We start from the raw sequence: 16241 nt of genomic DNA, 5'->3' as shown, positions 1-16241 counted from the left end.
GCCAGAAGAACACAGCAATTCAGGCAGCATCCGAGGAGCAGTAAAATCAACGTTTCGGGCAAAAGCCCTTCATCAGGAATAAAAGCAGAGAGCCTGAAGCGTGGAGAGATAAGCTAGAGGAGGGTGGGGGTGGGGAGAAAGTAGCATAGAGTACAATAGCTGAGTGAGGAAGGGGATGAAGGTCAAGTGCAATCAGGGATCAGCAATAAGTGATTGCCCAACCTGCTCATCCGCATCCTGAAAACAAATACATGAAAAAACAGAATGCTTCAAAATCACATCTGAAAGTTTCAACCAAGATTTTCCTCAATTAACATTATTGGTAAAACCTAAACAGAACTGTTAATTGCAAAATATTACCATTTCCCTCAATAAACTGCTCCAGAAAGTCAGAAAAATCCTTTGGTGTCTTCAAGTAATGATGACAATTATGATAGTGGTAAAATGACACAATCACATCCTTGGGATTTCTGGCAACATATATGATCTACATTGGAAAATCAAATAAAAGCAAAAATTCAGTTTCAAACTGTTGTAGATTCAATTTAGTCTATATGGAGTTATAATTTAATGCTTCATTTTTATCAGTTTTCCACACTTGTTCATTCTTGTTCTTTTGATTCTCTACTTGTCTCCTTTGTTAAACTGATTCTTCTAACTTTTTGCAGAATGCGCAAGCACCTATCTTACATAACTATCACCTTGTGTTGGGATTAAGGCATGCTTTTGAAAGAAAAAACATGTATCAGGTTCCCAAGATCACAAGATATTTAAGTATGGAGGACATTTTTAATTCATCATGTGAGAAACACCCCCCACAGCACCTGACTGGTTTATTCTTGTTTTTCAGTGATTTTCTATGTTTGAGTGAAAAGAATCACTTCCTCGCTGCTTTACTTATCATTTGCTATTTCAAACTTGTTATTCTTTATCCCAAGTTCAGTTTAACGTATGTATAAGAACTACTCTCACAATTATGCTTGATTGTGGAAATTTATTTTTGAGGCACACACTTAAATGCTCCTCTCCAAAGTATTTTGAGCCTTTCTCCCTAATTTAGACAATTCTGACCACAGGCAATATATTGGCTATTAATATCATGGAGGTTCCATTGACCAGAAAATGAACTGGACAAATCATACAGAGACAGCAGCTTCAAAAGCAAGTCAAATGGAATTCTGCACCAAGCAATTCACCCACTATCTCCCCAAAAGCATCCACTAGTTCCAACACCCAAGTAAGGGATGTGATGGAATACTGCATACTTTCCAAGATTAATGCAGCTCAAACAATGCTCATGAAGCTGGACATTATTCAGAACAGACAGTCCACTTGGCTTGCACTTCATCCACCACTTTAAACATTCACTCTCTTCACCATCAACAAATAATGAGTAATGTCATCGACAAGATGCACCACAGTAACTCACCAAGGCTCTTCTGAGAGCACCTCCCAAACCTCCTACCTCTACAATCTAGAAGGACAAGGCATGGAAACACCACTATCCTCAAAGTACTAGAATTCCCTTCCTAACAGCACCATATGTATCTCTACATTGGAAGATTGCAGCAGTTCCAAGCAGCAACTCACCACTACCTTCTCCAGGGCAATTAGGTACGGGCAATAAATGATGGTTTAGCCAGCGACACTCATGTCCCATCAATGAATGAAAAGAATCTAGACCTTTCCATTGATTTATTCCAGTTAATTTTGCCCAGGGCTCCTTTAATTCCATTCCCCCACTTAATGTGCTATCAATAGTAAACTTCACAAAGATTGAACTCATAATTGAAATAATAGTAATGATTTTAACTCCCTTCTATAGGGCACCCACTCAGTATTCCCTATCCCACCAGGAGCAGACTTCTCTAACTAGCACGTTTCTGCAGAATCACTCATAGAATCCCTACAGTGTGAAAGCAGGCCGTTTGGCCCATCAAGTCCACACCAACATCAAAAGATCATCCCACCCAGACCACCTCCTTACAACCCTGCATTTCCCTAAGGCTAATCCACCTAGCCTGCACACCCCTGGACACTATGGGCAATTTAGCTTGACCAATTCAGCTAACCTTTACCCTTGGACTGTGGGAGAAAAGTGAAATACCTGGAGGAAACCAATGCAGACATGGGGAGAATGTGAAAATTCCACACAGACACAGTCACCTGAGGCTGCAATCAAACACTGGCGCTGTCAGTGGCACGGTCACTGGCGCTGAGAGGCAGCAATGCTAACCACTGAACCACTGTGCCTGACCACTCAGTCTGTCCTTCATCCAAGCCTGCCTGTGTTGGCCGTTAGAAAAGTAAATACAGGGTGACTGCCTTATCCACGATGTCAGTTTCTGCGGTTTACCGCGGACGAAACATTACATGGAACATTACAGAACCAGGAACTAGGTGCTGCCAGGGAGGTAAATTTCCCATCTAAATGAATGGGTTCGCTACTATCCGTGGTTTTGAGCTTCTGTGCTAGGTCTTGGAATATATCCCCCGTGGATATAGGGGACTACTGTAATGCTGATTGTCACTTAACACAACCTTAATGATCACATTAATCAACTATGGAAGTCGTCAGAATCAAAGCTGTGGTTTTTAGATCCTTTAGACAGCACCTTCCAAAGCCACAACTACTTCTAACTGAAAGGACAAGGGCAGCAGATACACGGGATCATTAGATTCTTGCAAGCTCCCCTCCAAGCCATTCACTGTCCTGACTTGGAAATATATATTCACATTTGTTCACTGTTGCTGGGCCAAAATCCTGGAATTCCATCCCTAAGGGTATTATGGGTCAACCTACAGCATGCAGATTTCTGCAGATTTCAAGGCAGCAGCTCACGAACACCTTCTCAAGGACAACAAGGTAGAGGGCAATAAATAATGAACAGCTAGCACCACATACATCCCACTAGTGAATAAAAGTGGGACATATGAGCAGGAGTTGGTCAATCAGTCCCTGGAGCCTGTTGCCCCCATTCTAGATTGTGGCTGAACACCCCATCAAAACCATTTTCTCTCAAGGGCCTCATATCCATTGATATTATTATTATTATCTAGATGTCTATGCAATGGAAAATATATCTCATCGAACAAAGAAATGGTATCAATCTGCTGCTATAACAGTCTAAGAATGGTATGGGATTTTTTTCTAAGTATCCTTACACTCAAGGACTACTGTGGATCAAGACAGCAGTTTACCATCACCTTCTCAAAAGTAATTAGGGATGAGCAACAAATGCTGCCCTCACTAATCTCCCATAAAGACAAAAATATTTTGAGATCTTATTCTGAAGACCTGAACCAGACCCTCACCCAGAAAAATCATGCAACTTTTTCTTAAAAAAAATGGACTGGTCAGTATAACTACAGGCAACATTATATTAAGTAACTCTCATTTGATTCTGACTTGAAAATTTTTGTAAAACTTACTTTCATCCTTCTGTTTTTCGCAGAACTTGGAACCATCTGGTAATTTAAGTGTGTTGTCAGCAGCTGGTAGTCAGTGTAACCTGGTTTGAAAGGAACAAACTCTATCCATGGAGCTCTATGTTTGAGAATTTTGTCTTTTACGGAATCAATATTGCCATTGGCTAGAACCAGACTTGCCATCTGCTGCACCCAATTAGTTCCTGAATTAGATGATATGAATAAAAAATAATCATGAAAGCAAATTGAAAAACAGTACCTTAATTTTCTCTACTTTGGTGTGGGAGCTTCTTCAATGCTGACGCATCTAGTAAGATTCCTGTGCACTCCGTTATTAATTATAGCAGGTCAAAAGCAGCAACTGTGTGTTTACAAGATTGTCAGGGGTATCAAAGCACTGAGGATGTCATTATTCTGAATGTGCCAACAGCACACTACCTCTCATTGATTGAGTGAAATTCAGTGGATGTTCAAAACATAGTAGAGCTAGCATGGGCCATTTCCTTTGCTTTCAAAATTATATTAATACTTTTTAACTAATTTTCTCAAGGGTTGTTTCTGAAACACAGGATCATCAATTTAGGCCTGTTTAACAAGAGTGAATTTCGTACTTCACATCCTTGTGGTAGTTAGGGGCAGGAAATTTACAGCCCAATCTACTCTCACTTCAGGGTTAAGAGTTTTACTTACACACCTAATGTGAGGTTAGGGCAGAAGGACAGGATTCAAATGAGAGATGCAGTCAACACTGCTGCTGCTTCATATCTGCAAGCACAAAAACCATGCTAAAAGTGGTGACAATTGGATCCTGGGAAATTTTGAGACCAATACACTAGTCAGTCCCGTGATTTATATGTTGAGTTTATCCTAATATCCAGATGATTCAGCATGAAGCAGACCAGGGCTGAGAAGATTCTTGGTTTGGCAATTTCCTTCACTTGGTTGTGTGTCCCTCTGACATTGAAAGTCATATTCAGGATAAATAAAAGCTCTCCAATTGATCAGATTCTGAATGGAGGTTTGGAAATTGTGTTGTGGTACAGGGTACATGTACCTTAAGAATGTACCTATTTGCTGATAAATAAACACTAGAGCAACAATCTACCCCATGTCATCACTTAACTTTGGAGAAAGTGGTGACTGCAGATGCTGGAGATCAGAATCAAAAAGCATAGCATTGGGAAAGCACAGTAGGTCAGGGATCATCCGAGGAGCACGAGAATCGACGTTTTGGGCATAAGCCATTTATCAGGAATGTGGGAGGGGTGGAAGGGGGCTGAGAGTTCAATAGGAGGGTTGGGGTGGGGATGGGGGCGGGGAATGAGGTAGCTGGGAAGACAATAGGTAGATGCAGGTGGGGGTGACAGTGATAGGTTGGAAGTGAGCATGGAGCAGATAGATAGGATGGAAGATAGACAGATAGGACAGTTCAAAAGGGCATAGAACAGTTCATCTTCTGCAGGTACACTGGCACCATTCCCCACCTTTTCCTCCGCTACACTGATGACTGTATCAGCACTCCCTTGTGCTCTCACAAGGAGGCTGAACAGTTCATCAACTTCACTAACACCTTCGACCCTGATCTTAAGATCAGCTGGTCCTTCTCGGATACCTCCCTCCCCTTCCTAGACCTCTCCATCTCCAGCAACCAACTCAACAAGGATATCTATTTCAAACCCACTGACTCCCACAGCTACCTGGACTACACTTCCTCCTACCCTCCCTCACATAAAAACACAATCCCTTACTCCCAATTCCTCCACCCTATCTGCTCCCAGGAGGAGCAATTCCACTCCAGGACATCCCAGATGGCCTCCTATTTCAAGAACCGCAATTTCCCCACCCATGCAATCAACAACACCCTTCAGCACATCTCCTCCTCTTCCAGCACCTCTGACCTTGAATCCCACCATTCCAACTGCAATAAGGACAGAATCCCCCTGGTCCTCACTTTCCAGCCCACTAATCTCCAGATACAGCACATTATCCTCCGTCATTTCCACTACATATAATCAGACCCGCCACCAGAGATATATTTCCCTCCACAATCCGTGTTCTGCAGAGACCATTCCCTTCGTGACTCCCTAGTTAGGTCCACGCCCCCCCACCAGCCAAGATTAGACTGGTGCTGGAAAAGCACAGCAGGTCAGGCTGCATCCGAGGAGAGGGAAAATCGATTAGATTTGATTCTATACAGTGTGGAAACAGGCCCTTCGGCCCAACTAGTCCACACCGGCCCTCTGAAGAGTAACCCACCCAGACCCATTTCCCCCTAATTAATGCACCTAACTCTACGGTTAATTTAGCATGGCCAATTCACCTAATCTGCACATCTTTGGACTGTGGGAGGAAACCGGAGCACCCGGAGGAAACCCACAAAGCCACAGGGAGAATGTGCAAATTCCACACAGACAATTGCCCAAGGCTGGAATCGAACCTGGGATCATGGTGCTGTGAGGCAGCAGTGCTAACCACTGAGCCACCCATTTCGGGTAAAAGCCCTTCACCACCACCACCCCTGCCACCACCAACCCACCCTCCACTCCCAGCCCCTTCCCTTGCCACTGCAAGAGATGTAAAATGTGCACCCACACCTCACCTCCATCCAAGGCTCCAAAGGATCTTTTCATATCCGGCAGACATTTTCCTGCACATTAAACACCTCATCTAGTGTGTCCACTGCTCTCGATGTGGTCTCCTCTACATTGGGAAGACAGGACACCAACTCGTGGAACGTTTCAGAAACACCTCTGAGACACACACACCAGACAACCCCACCGTCCTGTGGACAACCACTACAACTCCCCGTTCCACTCTGCTTTGGACATGCAAGTCCTGGGCTGCCTCCGCTGCCAAATCTAAGCCATCCGACGACTGGAAGAATGTCTCATCTTCTACCTTGGAACGCTTCAACCATATGGTACCAACGTCGACTTCACCAGTTTCATTATTTTCCCTCCCCCCACATCATCCCAGATCCAACCCTCCAACTCAGCAACGCCTCTTGAACTGTCCATCTTTCTTCCCACCTATCAGCACCACCCTTCTCTCCAACCTATCACTATCACCCCCCCTACCTGCATCTACCTATCATCATCCCAGCTACCTTGCCTGACTCCCACCTTCCTATTTACCTCTCAGCCCCCTTTCCCTTCTCCACATTCTTGATGAAGGGCTTATGCCCGAAATGTCGATTCCCCTGCTCCTCAGATGCTGCTTGACCTGCTGTGCTTTTCCAGCGCCACACTTTTTGAATCATCACTTAACTTAGAAGAGACAATGAATTATATATTAACTTGTTGCAAGTTTATTTGCTTCATCAAAACCCAGAATACATCTATCAACAATACATGACAAATCATTTGTATGATATATCATTTCGGTAAAAACAAAGACTGCAGATGCTGAAAACCAGAGTCTGGATTAGAGTAGTGCTGGAAAAGCACAGCAGGACAGGCAGCATCCAAGGAGCAGGAAAATTGACATTTCAAGCAAAAGCCCTTCATCAAGAAAAGAGGCAGGGAGCCTGCAGGGTGGAGAGATATATCATTTAGAAAAGCACATCTATTCAATGTGTTTTGCAATATATTGGAGGGTAACCAGTGATCATGGGGCAGCACGGTGGCACAGTGCTTAGCAATGCTGCCTCACAGTGCCAGAGACCCAGGTTCAATTCCTGCCTCAGTTGACTGTGTGGAGTTTGCACATTCTCCACGTGTCTGCGTGGGTTTCCTCCGGGTACTCCAGTTTCCTCCCACAGTCCAAAAATGTGCAGGTTAGGTGAATTGGCAATGCAAAGTTGCCTGTAGTGTTAGGGACAGGGGTAAATGTAGGGGAATGGGTCTGGGTGGGTTGCGCTTCGGAGGGTCGGTGTGGACTTGTTGGGCCGAAGGGCCTGTTTCCTCACTGTAAGTAATCTAATCTAAAAAAAACTAGAGCGCTTTTAAAAGAATTAATTCTGCAACAACATCAGATAACATAATACTCAATTATGATATATTCTGACCAGATTTAGGATATGAAACAATGAGTGGAATATCTGGATCCATTTCAAAATCTTTCAGCCACTCAAGTTGTTCTAGTGAATGTAGTGGTGAAGCAAATGAGATGCCACTGAGTTCAAAATATTCAAATGGTTGGTTGCTCGCTTCATCGTTGTCCATTGTGAATGCAATAACTAAAAAGAAAAAGAAAATTTACTTAAGGATTTGTTTTGCATATTTTAAAATATCACAGAATCAAATTTCCAGCGTTTTGCCTTTATTGCAAAATTTTGTTCTTTCAACATAATGGAAGGGGCTTGGTGGAGCTATTCAAATAAAGCTAAATGGAGTATTCCCAGTTGTACTAAATATTAATCCAGACTGTCAGACTACAACTAGACATTGGAATCATAAATTCAAAACGTATTATGGCAGCTAGTGGAATTTCAACTGAATGAGTGACTCCACAATAAAAAGATTTGGAGATGCCGATGTTGGACTGGGGAGTACTAAGTTAAAAATCACAAAACACCAGGTTGCAGTCCAACAGGTTTAACTGGAAGCACTAGCTTTTGGAGCACTGCTCCTTCATCAGGTGGTTGTGGAGTACACAATTTTAAGAAACAGAATTTACAGCAAAAGTTTACAGTGTGATGTAACTGAAATTATACAATGAAAAATACCTCAATTGCTTAAGTCTCTCATCTGTTAGAATGACCATGATAGTTTCACTTCTTTCATATGTAAATCACAAAACTCTTTTTAAAAGTTACATTCTCAGGTTAACTGTAACAACTGGTGTCAGGCCAGATAAGATGTTGAAAGTATTAACCCCCTGTGTTCCATGAATCCATGTAAGACTCTTAATCATTTTTTTAGATTAGTATCAGTCTAAACATTATGGCACAGACAACAGAATATGGGGGCTAACACCTTCAACATCTTATCTGGCCTGACACCAATTGTTACAGTTAACCTGAGAATGTAACTTTTAAAAAGAGTTTTGTGATTTACGTAAGTGCGTACAAGACAATTTTCTGATTCAGTATGTGGATGCACCCACTAGAGAAGGTGCAAAACTTGACCTACTCTTGGGAAATAAGGCAGGGCAGGTGATTGAGGTGTCAGTGGGGGAGCACTATGGGGCCAGCGACCATAATTCTATTCATTTTAAAATCATGATGGAAAAGGATAGAACAGATCTAAAAGTTGAAGTTCTAAATTGGAGAAAGGCAAATTTTGACGGTATTAGGCAAGCACTTTCGAAAGCTGATTGGGGGCAGATGTTCGCAGGTAAAGGGACGGTAGGAAAATTGGAAGCCTTCAGAAATGAGACAACAAGAATCCAGAAAAAGTATATTCCTGTCAGGGTGAAAGGGAAGGCTGGTAGGTATAGGGAATGCTGGATGACTAAAGGAATTGAGGGATTGGTGAAGAAAAAGAAGGAAGCATATGTCAGGTATAGACAGGATAGATTGAGTGAATCCTTAGAAGTGTATAAAGGAAGGAGGAGTATACTTAAGAGGGAAATCAGGAGGACAAAAAGGGGACATGAGATAGCATTGGCAAATATAATTAAGGAGAATCCAAAGGGTTTTTACAAATATATTAAGGACAAAAGGGTAACTAGGGAGAGAATAGGGCTCCTCAAAGATCACTAAGGCGGCCTTTGTGTGGAGCCACAGAAAATGGCGGAGAAACTAAATGAATATTATGCATCAGTATTTACTGTGGAAAAGGATATGGAAGATATAGACTGTAGGGAAATAGATGGTGACATCTTGCAAAATGTCCAGATTACAGAGGAGGAAGTGCTGGATGTCTTGAAACAGTTAAAGGTGGATAAATCCCCAGGACCTGATCAGGAGTACCCGAGAACTCTTTGGGAAGCGAGAGAAGTGATTGCTGGGCCTCTTGCTGAGATATTTGTATCATCGATAGTCACAGGTGAGGTGCCGGAAGACTGGAGGTTGGCTAATGTGGTGCCAATGTTTAAGAAGGGCGGTAAAGACAAGCCAGGTACTATAGACCGGTGAGCCTGACCTCAGTGGTGGGCAAGTTGTTGGAGAGAATCCTGAGGGACAGGATGTACATGTATTAGGAAAGGCAAGGACTGATTAGGGATAGACAACATGGCTTTGAGCATGGGAAATCATGTCTCACAAACTTGATTTGAGTTTTTTGAAGAAGCAACAAATAGGATTGATGAGGGCAGAGCAGTAGGTGTGATCTATATGGACTTCAGTAAGGCGTTCGACAAGGTTCTCCATGGGAGACGGATTAGCAAGATTAGATCTCATGGAATACAGGGAGAACTAACCATTTGGATACAGAACTGGCTCAAAGGTAGAAGACAGAGGGTGGTGGTGGAGGGTTGTTTTTCAGACTGGAGGCCTGCGACCAGTGGAGTGCCACAAGGATCGGTGTTGGGCCCTCTACTTTTTGTCATTTAGATAAATGATTTGGGTGCAAACATAAGATGTACACAGTTAGTAAGTTTGCAGATGACACCAAAATTTGAGGTGTAGTGGACAGCAAAGAGGGTTACTGCAGATTACAACAGAATCCAGATGGTCCAATGGACTGAGAAGTGGCAGATGGAGTTTAATTCAGATAAATGCGAGGTGCTGCATTTTGGGAAAGCAAATCTTAGCAGGGCTTATACGCTTAATGGTAAGGTCCTGGGGAGTGTTGCTGAACAAAGAGACCTTGGAGTGCAGGTTCATAGCTCCTTGAAAGTGGAGTCGCAGGTAAATAGGATAGTGAAGAAGGCGTTTGGTATGCTTTCCTTTATTGGTCAGAGTACTGAGTACAGGAGTTGGGAGGTCATGTTGCGGCTGTACAGGACATTGGTTAGGCCACTGTTGGAATATTCCGTGCAACTCTGGTCTCCTTCCTATCGGAACGATGTTGTGAAACTTGAAAGGGTTCAGAAAAGATTTACAAGTATGTTGCCAGGGTTGGAGGATTTGAGCTATAGGGAGAGGCTGAACAGGCTGGGGCTGTTTTCCCTGGAGCGTCGGAGGCTGAGGGGTGACCTTATGAGGGGCATGGATAAGATAAATAGACAAAGTCTTTTCCCTGATATCGGGGAGTCCAGAACTAGAGGGCATAGGTTTAGGGTGAGTGGGGAAAGATATAAAAGAGACCTAAGGGGCAACTTTTTCACGCAGAGGGTGGTACATCTATAGAATGAGCTGCCAGAGGATGTGGTGGAGGCTGGTACAATTGCAACATTTAAGAGGCATTTGGATGGGTATATGAATAGGAAGGGTTTGGAGGTATATGGGCCGGGTGCTGGCAGGTGGGACTAGATTGGGTTGGGATATCTGTTCAGCGTGAACAGGTTGGACCGAAGGGTCTGTTTTCGTGCTGTACATCTTTATGACTCTATATGAAAGAAGTGAAACTATCATGGCCATTCTAACAGATGAGAGACTTAACAAACAATCGAGGTATTTTTCAATGTATAATTTCAGTTACATCACACTGTAAACTTTTGCTGTAAATTCTGTGTCTTACAATTGTGTCCTCCACAACCACCTGATGAAGGAGCGGCGCTCCAAAAGCTAGTCTACTTCCAATTAAACCTGTTGGACTATAACCTGGTGTTGTGTGATTTTTAACAATAAAAAGAACGAGCCTCAACGATGGTAACATTAACTATGAAACTAGACGGTTGTTGTGGAAACCCAGTTGGTTCACTTAAGACTTTTTTTAAAAAGAGAAGTAAATCAGCTATTCTTGTCTGGCCTGGAATATGTGCGATTGCAAAATCGTGGGTTAATACAAATGACCTAACTGGCCTGTGAAACTCACAGGCCACCTCGGTGCACCAAAATAAACACACAACAGTTATAGAGTCTTTTTGCAAGGTTTGAAGGTTTGTAGCTCAGGTTGAGGTTTAGGGTGTAGGTTTGCTCGGTGAGCTGTAGGTTTGATATCCAGACGTTTCATTACCTGGCTAAGTAACATCATCAGTGGCGACCACCAAGTGAAGCGAAGCTGTTGTCTCCTGATTTCTATTTATATGTTTGTCCTGGATGGGGTTCCTGGGGTTTGTGGTGATATCATTTCCTGTTCGTTCTCTGATAGATGGTATCTAGCCAGAAACCCTAACCACCTAACCATACATCAAAGTTTCAGAAATGACAGCCAGACTACTAAGACCCCTCTGAATCCTAGTAGCACACAAACCCACCAACACTCTCAAACAAAAACTAACAAACTTAAAAGACCCAGCACAACCCATGGACAAAACCAACGTCATCTACAAAATTCCATGCAAGGTCTGCCACAAACACTATGTAAGACAAATAGGAAGAAAGTTAGCCACCAGGATACACAAACACCAGCTAGCCACAAAAAAAGTCATGACCCTCTCTCCCGCGTAGTCCTACACACAGAGGAATAAAAACACCATTTCGACTGGGACAACACATCTATCCTGGGACAGGCTAAGCAAAGACATGCCAGAGAATTCCTAGAGGCCTGGCACTCCAACCACAACGCCATAAACAAACACATAGATCTAGATACCATCTATCAACCCCTCAGAAAATGAACGGGAAATGACATCACCACAAACCCCAGGAACCCCATCCAGGATAAACGTATAAATAGAAAGCAGGAGACAACAGCTTTGCTTCACTTGGAGGATGCCACTGATGATGTTACCTAGCCATGTAATGAAACGTCTGGATGTCAAACCTACAGCTCAGTGAGCAAACCTACACCCTAAAGTTATAGAGTCATAGAGATGTAGAGCATGGAAACAGGCCCTTCGGTCCAACCCGTCCATGCTGACCAGATATCCCAACTCAATCTGGTCCCACCTGCCAGCACTCGGCCCATATCCCTCCAAACCCTTCCTATTCATTTACCCATCCAAATGCCTCTTAAATGTTGCAATTGTACCAGCCTCCACCACATCCTCTGGCAGCTCATTCCATACACGTACCACCCTCTGCGTGAAAGATAACAGTGAACAGACTGTGGAGGGGTGAAACTCAATCACACAAACTTTAGATTAGAGTGGGTGCTGGAAAACCACAGCATCCGAGGAGCAGGAAAATCAGGCATCTGCAGTCCTCACTTTTGCCTCAGTCACAGAAAGCCCAGGGGGTACCCAACACAGCCGTGGTCACAGTAAACGGCGTGGCCAGTCCGCTCGCGTGAAGCCATCCTCATTTTGGTGGGTCACTTGGAAACTGGGTGTCACCTTTCGAGCCTGTTCACCAACTCGGAGGCTTTGAAAACCAACACATGGAAACGTTCCAAGTTCTTGGTTTGGGGGGGGGGGGGGGAGGAGAGAGAGAGACAGCCCGCAAGATGCGGGATTCTCGGAGAGCTGAGGGCCTGGCAGCTGTGCTCCTACAATCGGGAGGAGGAACAGATTTCTGTTTTAAAAGAGTGAGTGACGTTACCCTGATGTCCGGCAGGTGCCCACACACGACGCCGACAGCTCAAAATGGCCGTGCGGACCCTACTGCGCACGCGCAGATGCTTTAGTGCCGACAGTCGCGGCAGAATGGTGAGCCTTCTGGACTCAGAAAAGGTCTCAGTTTTATCCCTCTACGTCCCCACCTTAATTAATTTTAGGCATCAAATGGTATTGAACTCTTGTTCCCTCGCCTTCACCTCCATGCCCATTTCTTTGGACAACATTCCCCCACCTTCACCGTTCCATAGACACCCTTTGGCCAATTCTAAGGCTGTCCATTAGCCCTGCTCTGGCCTTTTACCCGTGCTCAACGTGTTCGTGAAGAGCTGTCCATGTGACATTGGTCACCTCAATTTCTCTGCACCACACACCCCCACCCATCCCGACTTATCTCCCCATGAACTGACTGCAACTCCATGTTCTCAGATCCGACCCTGACTTTGTAATTAAGCCTGTTGATAAGGTTGGTGCTGTTGTAGTCTGGCAGACTGACCTCTACATTGCAAAATAGGCAGGAGGTTTGAAGAACATAGCTTTTCGCATGTAACCCTTCAGCTGGAGGCTGGTACAATTACAAAATTTAAGAGGCATTTGGATGGGTATATGAATAGGAAGGGTTTGGAGGGATATGGGCCAGGTGCTGGCAAGTGGGACTAGATTGAGTTGGGATATCTGGTCGGCATGGACAGGTTGGACCGAAGGGTCTGTTTCCATGCTGTACATCTCTATGACTGGGGGTGAGTGTAGGGGGAGCTGCAGATACAGGGGGTGAGGAGTGCAGGGTGGTGAAGTGGGGATAGGTGAAGACAGATAGAGGGTACAACCTGGTTGGTTAATGGGGTTTTGTCTCTACATTGGAGAGGCTGAGCACTAGCTCTTAGTTCCACTTATCTCCTCCTGAACCATGACCCCACCATGGAACATCAGTCCATTGTGTCCATTACAGTCACCAACTTCATTTCATCTGGTGATCCCCTCCACCCCCACCGCCTCCAAGCTCACAGTCTCCCAACCCCACACAGCTCACATCTACCTCCTGCCCAAAATCCACAAACAGAACTGCCTGGGTAGACCTATTGATTTCGTCTGCTCTTGCCCCACAGACTTGATCTCTTCCTACCTTGACTCGTTTTGTTCTCCCCTTGTCCAATCCCTTCCCACTTACATGTGCGATTCCTCTGATGCTTTGTCAGTTTCAGAATTTCCAACTTGCAGGCTCCAGCTGCCTCCTCTTTACCATGAACATGCAATTCCTTCACACGTCCATCCACCATCAGGATTGTCTCAAGGCTTTCCGCTTCTTCCTGGAAGAAAGGCCTGAAACATTCCATCCACCACCACCCTCTTCCAGCTGGCCAAGCTCATCCTCACCATACTTCCGATATTCTCATCCAAATCATATATATAATTTATAAACAGTGGACTCAGCACAGATCCTTGCGGCACACCACTGATCATAAGCCTCCAGTTTGAACAACAACCCTCTACTACCTCTCTCCAACCATCAAGCTAATTTTGAATCCAATTAGCTAACACTCCCTGAATCCCATCCGATCTAACTTTACTAACCAGTCTACCATGTGGAACCTTGTTGAAGGCCTTGCTAAACTCTATGTAGATAACATCTACCACTCTGCTTTATCGATCTTCTTATTCACCTCTTCAAAAAACTTAATCCAGCTTGAGAGACACTGTTTCAAAATAGTACACATGATTAAGTCAATGATCATTAAATATTGAGCAATAAAACAAGATTTTTGTATTCCATTGCTCTATTTTCATGCAATACCAATCGAAAGAGGGATTTCCCTCACCAATGCAAGTTATACCAGTTGTCTCACTATTCTGACTTTCTTCTTCAAAGACTGAGGAGAATGAAAGAAGTACGCAATGAGAGAGCAAGTAGGGATCTATTCTTAATGCAAAATGGGTAGAGAGTACAAGTAAGAAATCCAAACAATCTTGATTAGTTCCTGGGCAGGTAGCTGCTGCCTTGGGAGGGGCAGTATAGCAGTAACACCCAGCCTGTGAAGAGAAAGCATCCATCTCTCAGGAATAAAAGAAAATCCTTGGTAACTATCCATACTCCATTGCCACTCCTGAGTGAGCTGCTCTCTTTGCAAATCCCCTGTTAAAAGAAAAAGGGGAAAATACACCTTCAGAGGTACTGACAGACTGAATCCCTAACAAATGAATGAAATATTAAGAATCTGTAAACCCTTTATCTCGCAAAGAGTCAGAAGAAATCAAAAGGAATTGAAATGAGCCAAAAGAAAACAACACATCAATATCCATGATGCAAACGGATGTTAGAATTATATTTTTCTGACTTTCATTTCAGTCCCCATCCATTATATTTGTGTCTTGTCTCTTTGAGTGTCTGTTTGCATGTCTATGGGAATTGTAAAGAATTAGTAGAGTTTACATCAAAGTTATGTATTAGCATTCAATTTTTTGCCCTTGTTTAAAAACAGTTTGATTATATTTTCTCTCCATAAGGCCTGGTGAGTTTTCTCACTGCATCTCACCAAAAGTGCCTGAAAACTACCTATCCTGCCCATATGGTGTCTTTCTCACACGATTCTATTCCCATTCTACTACTTGTCTTCCTGGACGTACTTGCCACTCACCAAATATCTCCTGAGCTCAGGTCATTCAGCTCCCTTTAAAATTCTGCCCTTTCTTCCAAGCAGTAGTCAGTGTTCTGAAGAGGGATCCCTGATAAGTTAACTCTTCTTTCTCTCCATAGATGCTCCCAAACCTGCTGAGTTTCTCTAGCAATTTCTGTTTTTGGTTCAGATTTCCAACATCTGCATTTCTTTTTGTTTGGTGTCTCATTGGACTTGACTGAAGACTAACCCCCTTAGATTTTGAAACACAGTCATTTGTGTGTAGCACATACAGTGTGTTTAGCATGTACATGGCTGGTAGATGTGATATTGATTTGGTGTAGTGCCATACAGTTAGAAGCACAGTTAAACTTTAATGTTGAGCTTAGGGGCTAACGCATAAAAAGACAAAGGAAGGCAGGGTTGTTGTGAGCATCCAGATAAGCACAAAGTGAGAGAGAGCAAGTGAGCATCCCTGAGTTGCAGCCTAGTCCAATCTGTGCACAAAGTGTCCTGGCAGCAGCATTCCCACGAAAGACGCTCTTGTGCTCAAAGGTGCACTATTGAAATGCAGAAGCATATTGTAAATGCATCCAAGATGTGCAATGATGATGCAGTGAGGTTGGTACTTATTGCATGCCAAGATCTATGGATGTAGGATGTAAAGCCTATCCTCAGATATTGGTGCTAAATGTCCAAGATGGAGACCCAGAGGAGCAAGTGGAGACCTGGAGTCACCAGGCAACCACTCCAACTTTCAAATCAGCAACACTTGGC

At 43.7% G+C, this 16241-nt stretch overlaps 1 protein-coding gene across 3 annotated transcripts in view; it reads right to left on the bottom strand.

Annotated features, from left to right (window-relative positions):
• The window catches only part of LOC122563629 (amine sulfotransferase-like), a 45668-nt gene extending 32756 nt beyond the window's left edge, over positions 1-12912 (bottom strand). Inside the window, exons 1-4 of one of the 3 annotated variants that reach the window (XM_043717612.1) lie at positions 12839-12912; positions 7436-7606; positions 3433-3632; positions 361-487 (exon numbers count right to left, since the gene is read on the bottom strand). In XM_043717612.1, coding sequence (XP_043573547.1) covers positions 361-487; positions 3433-3632; positions 7436-7592 — 484 coding nt within the window. In that variant the 5' untranslated portion in view covers positions 7593-7606; positions 12839-12912. The other 2 variants (XM_043717611.1, XM_043717613.1) reach the window with 2 other exon arrangements.
• Positions 12913-16241: the final 3329 nt, after the last annotated feature.

This window comes from Chiloscyllium plagiosum, chromosome 27, assembly GCF_004010195.1.
Source record: "Chiloscyllium plagiosum isolate BGI_BamShark_2017 chromosome 27, ASM401019v2, whole genome shotgun sequence".
Taxonomy (NCBI): domain Eukaryota; kingdom Metazoa; phylum Chordata; class Chondrichthyes; order Orectolobiformes; family Hemiscylliidae; genus Chiloscyllium; species Chiloscyllium plagiosum.
The sequence above is the reverse complement of the archived record's forward strand: the minus strand, read 5'-3'. Positions and strand labels throughout refer to the sequence as shown.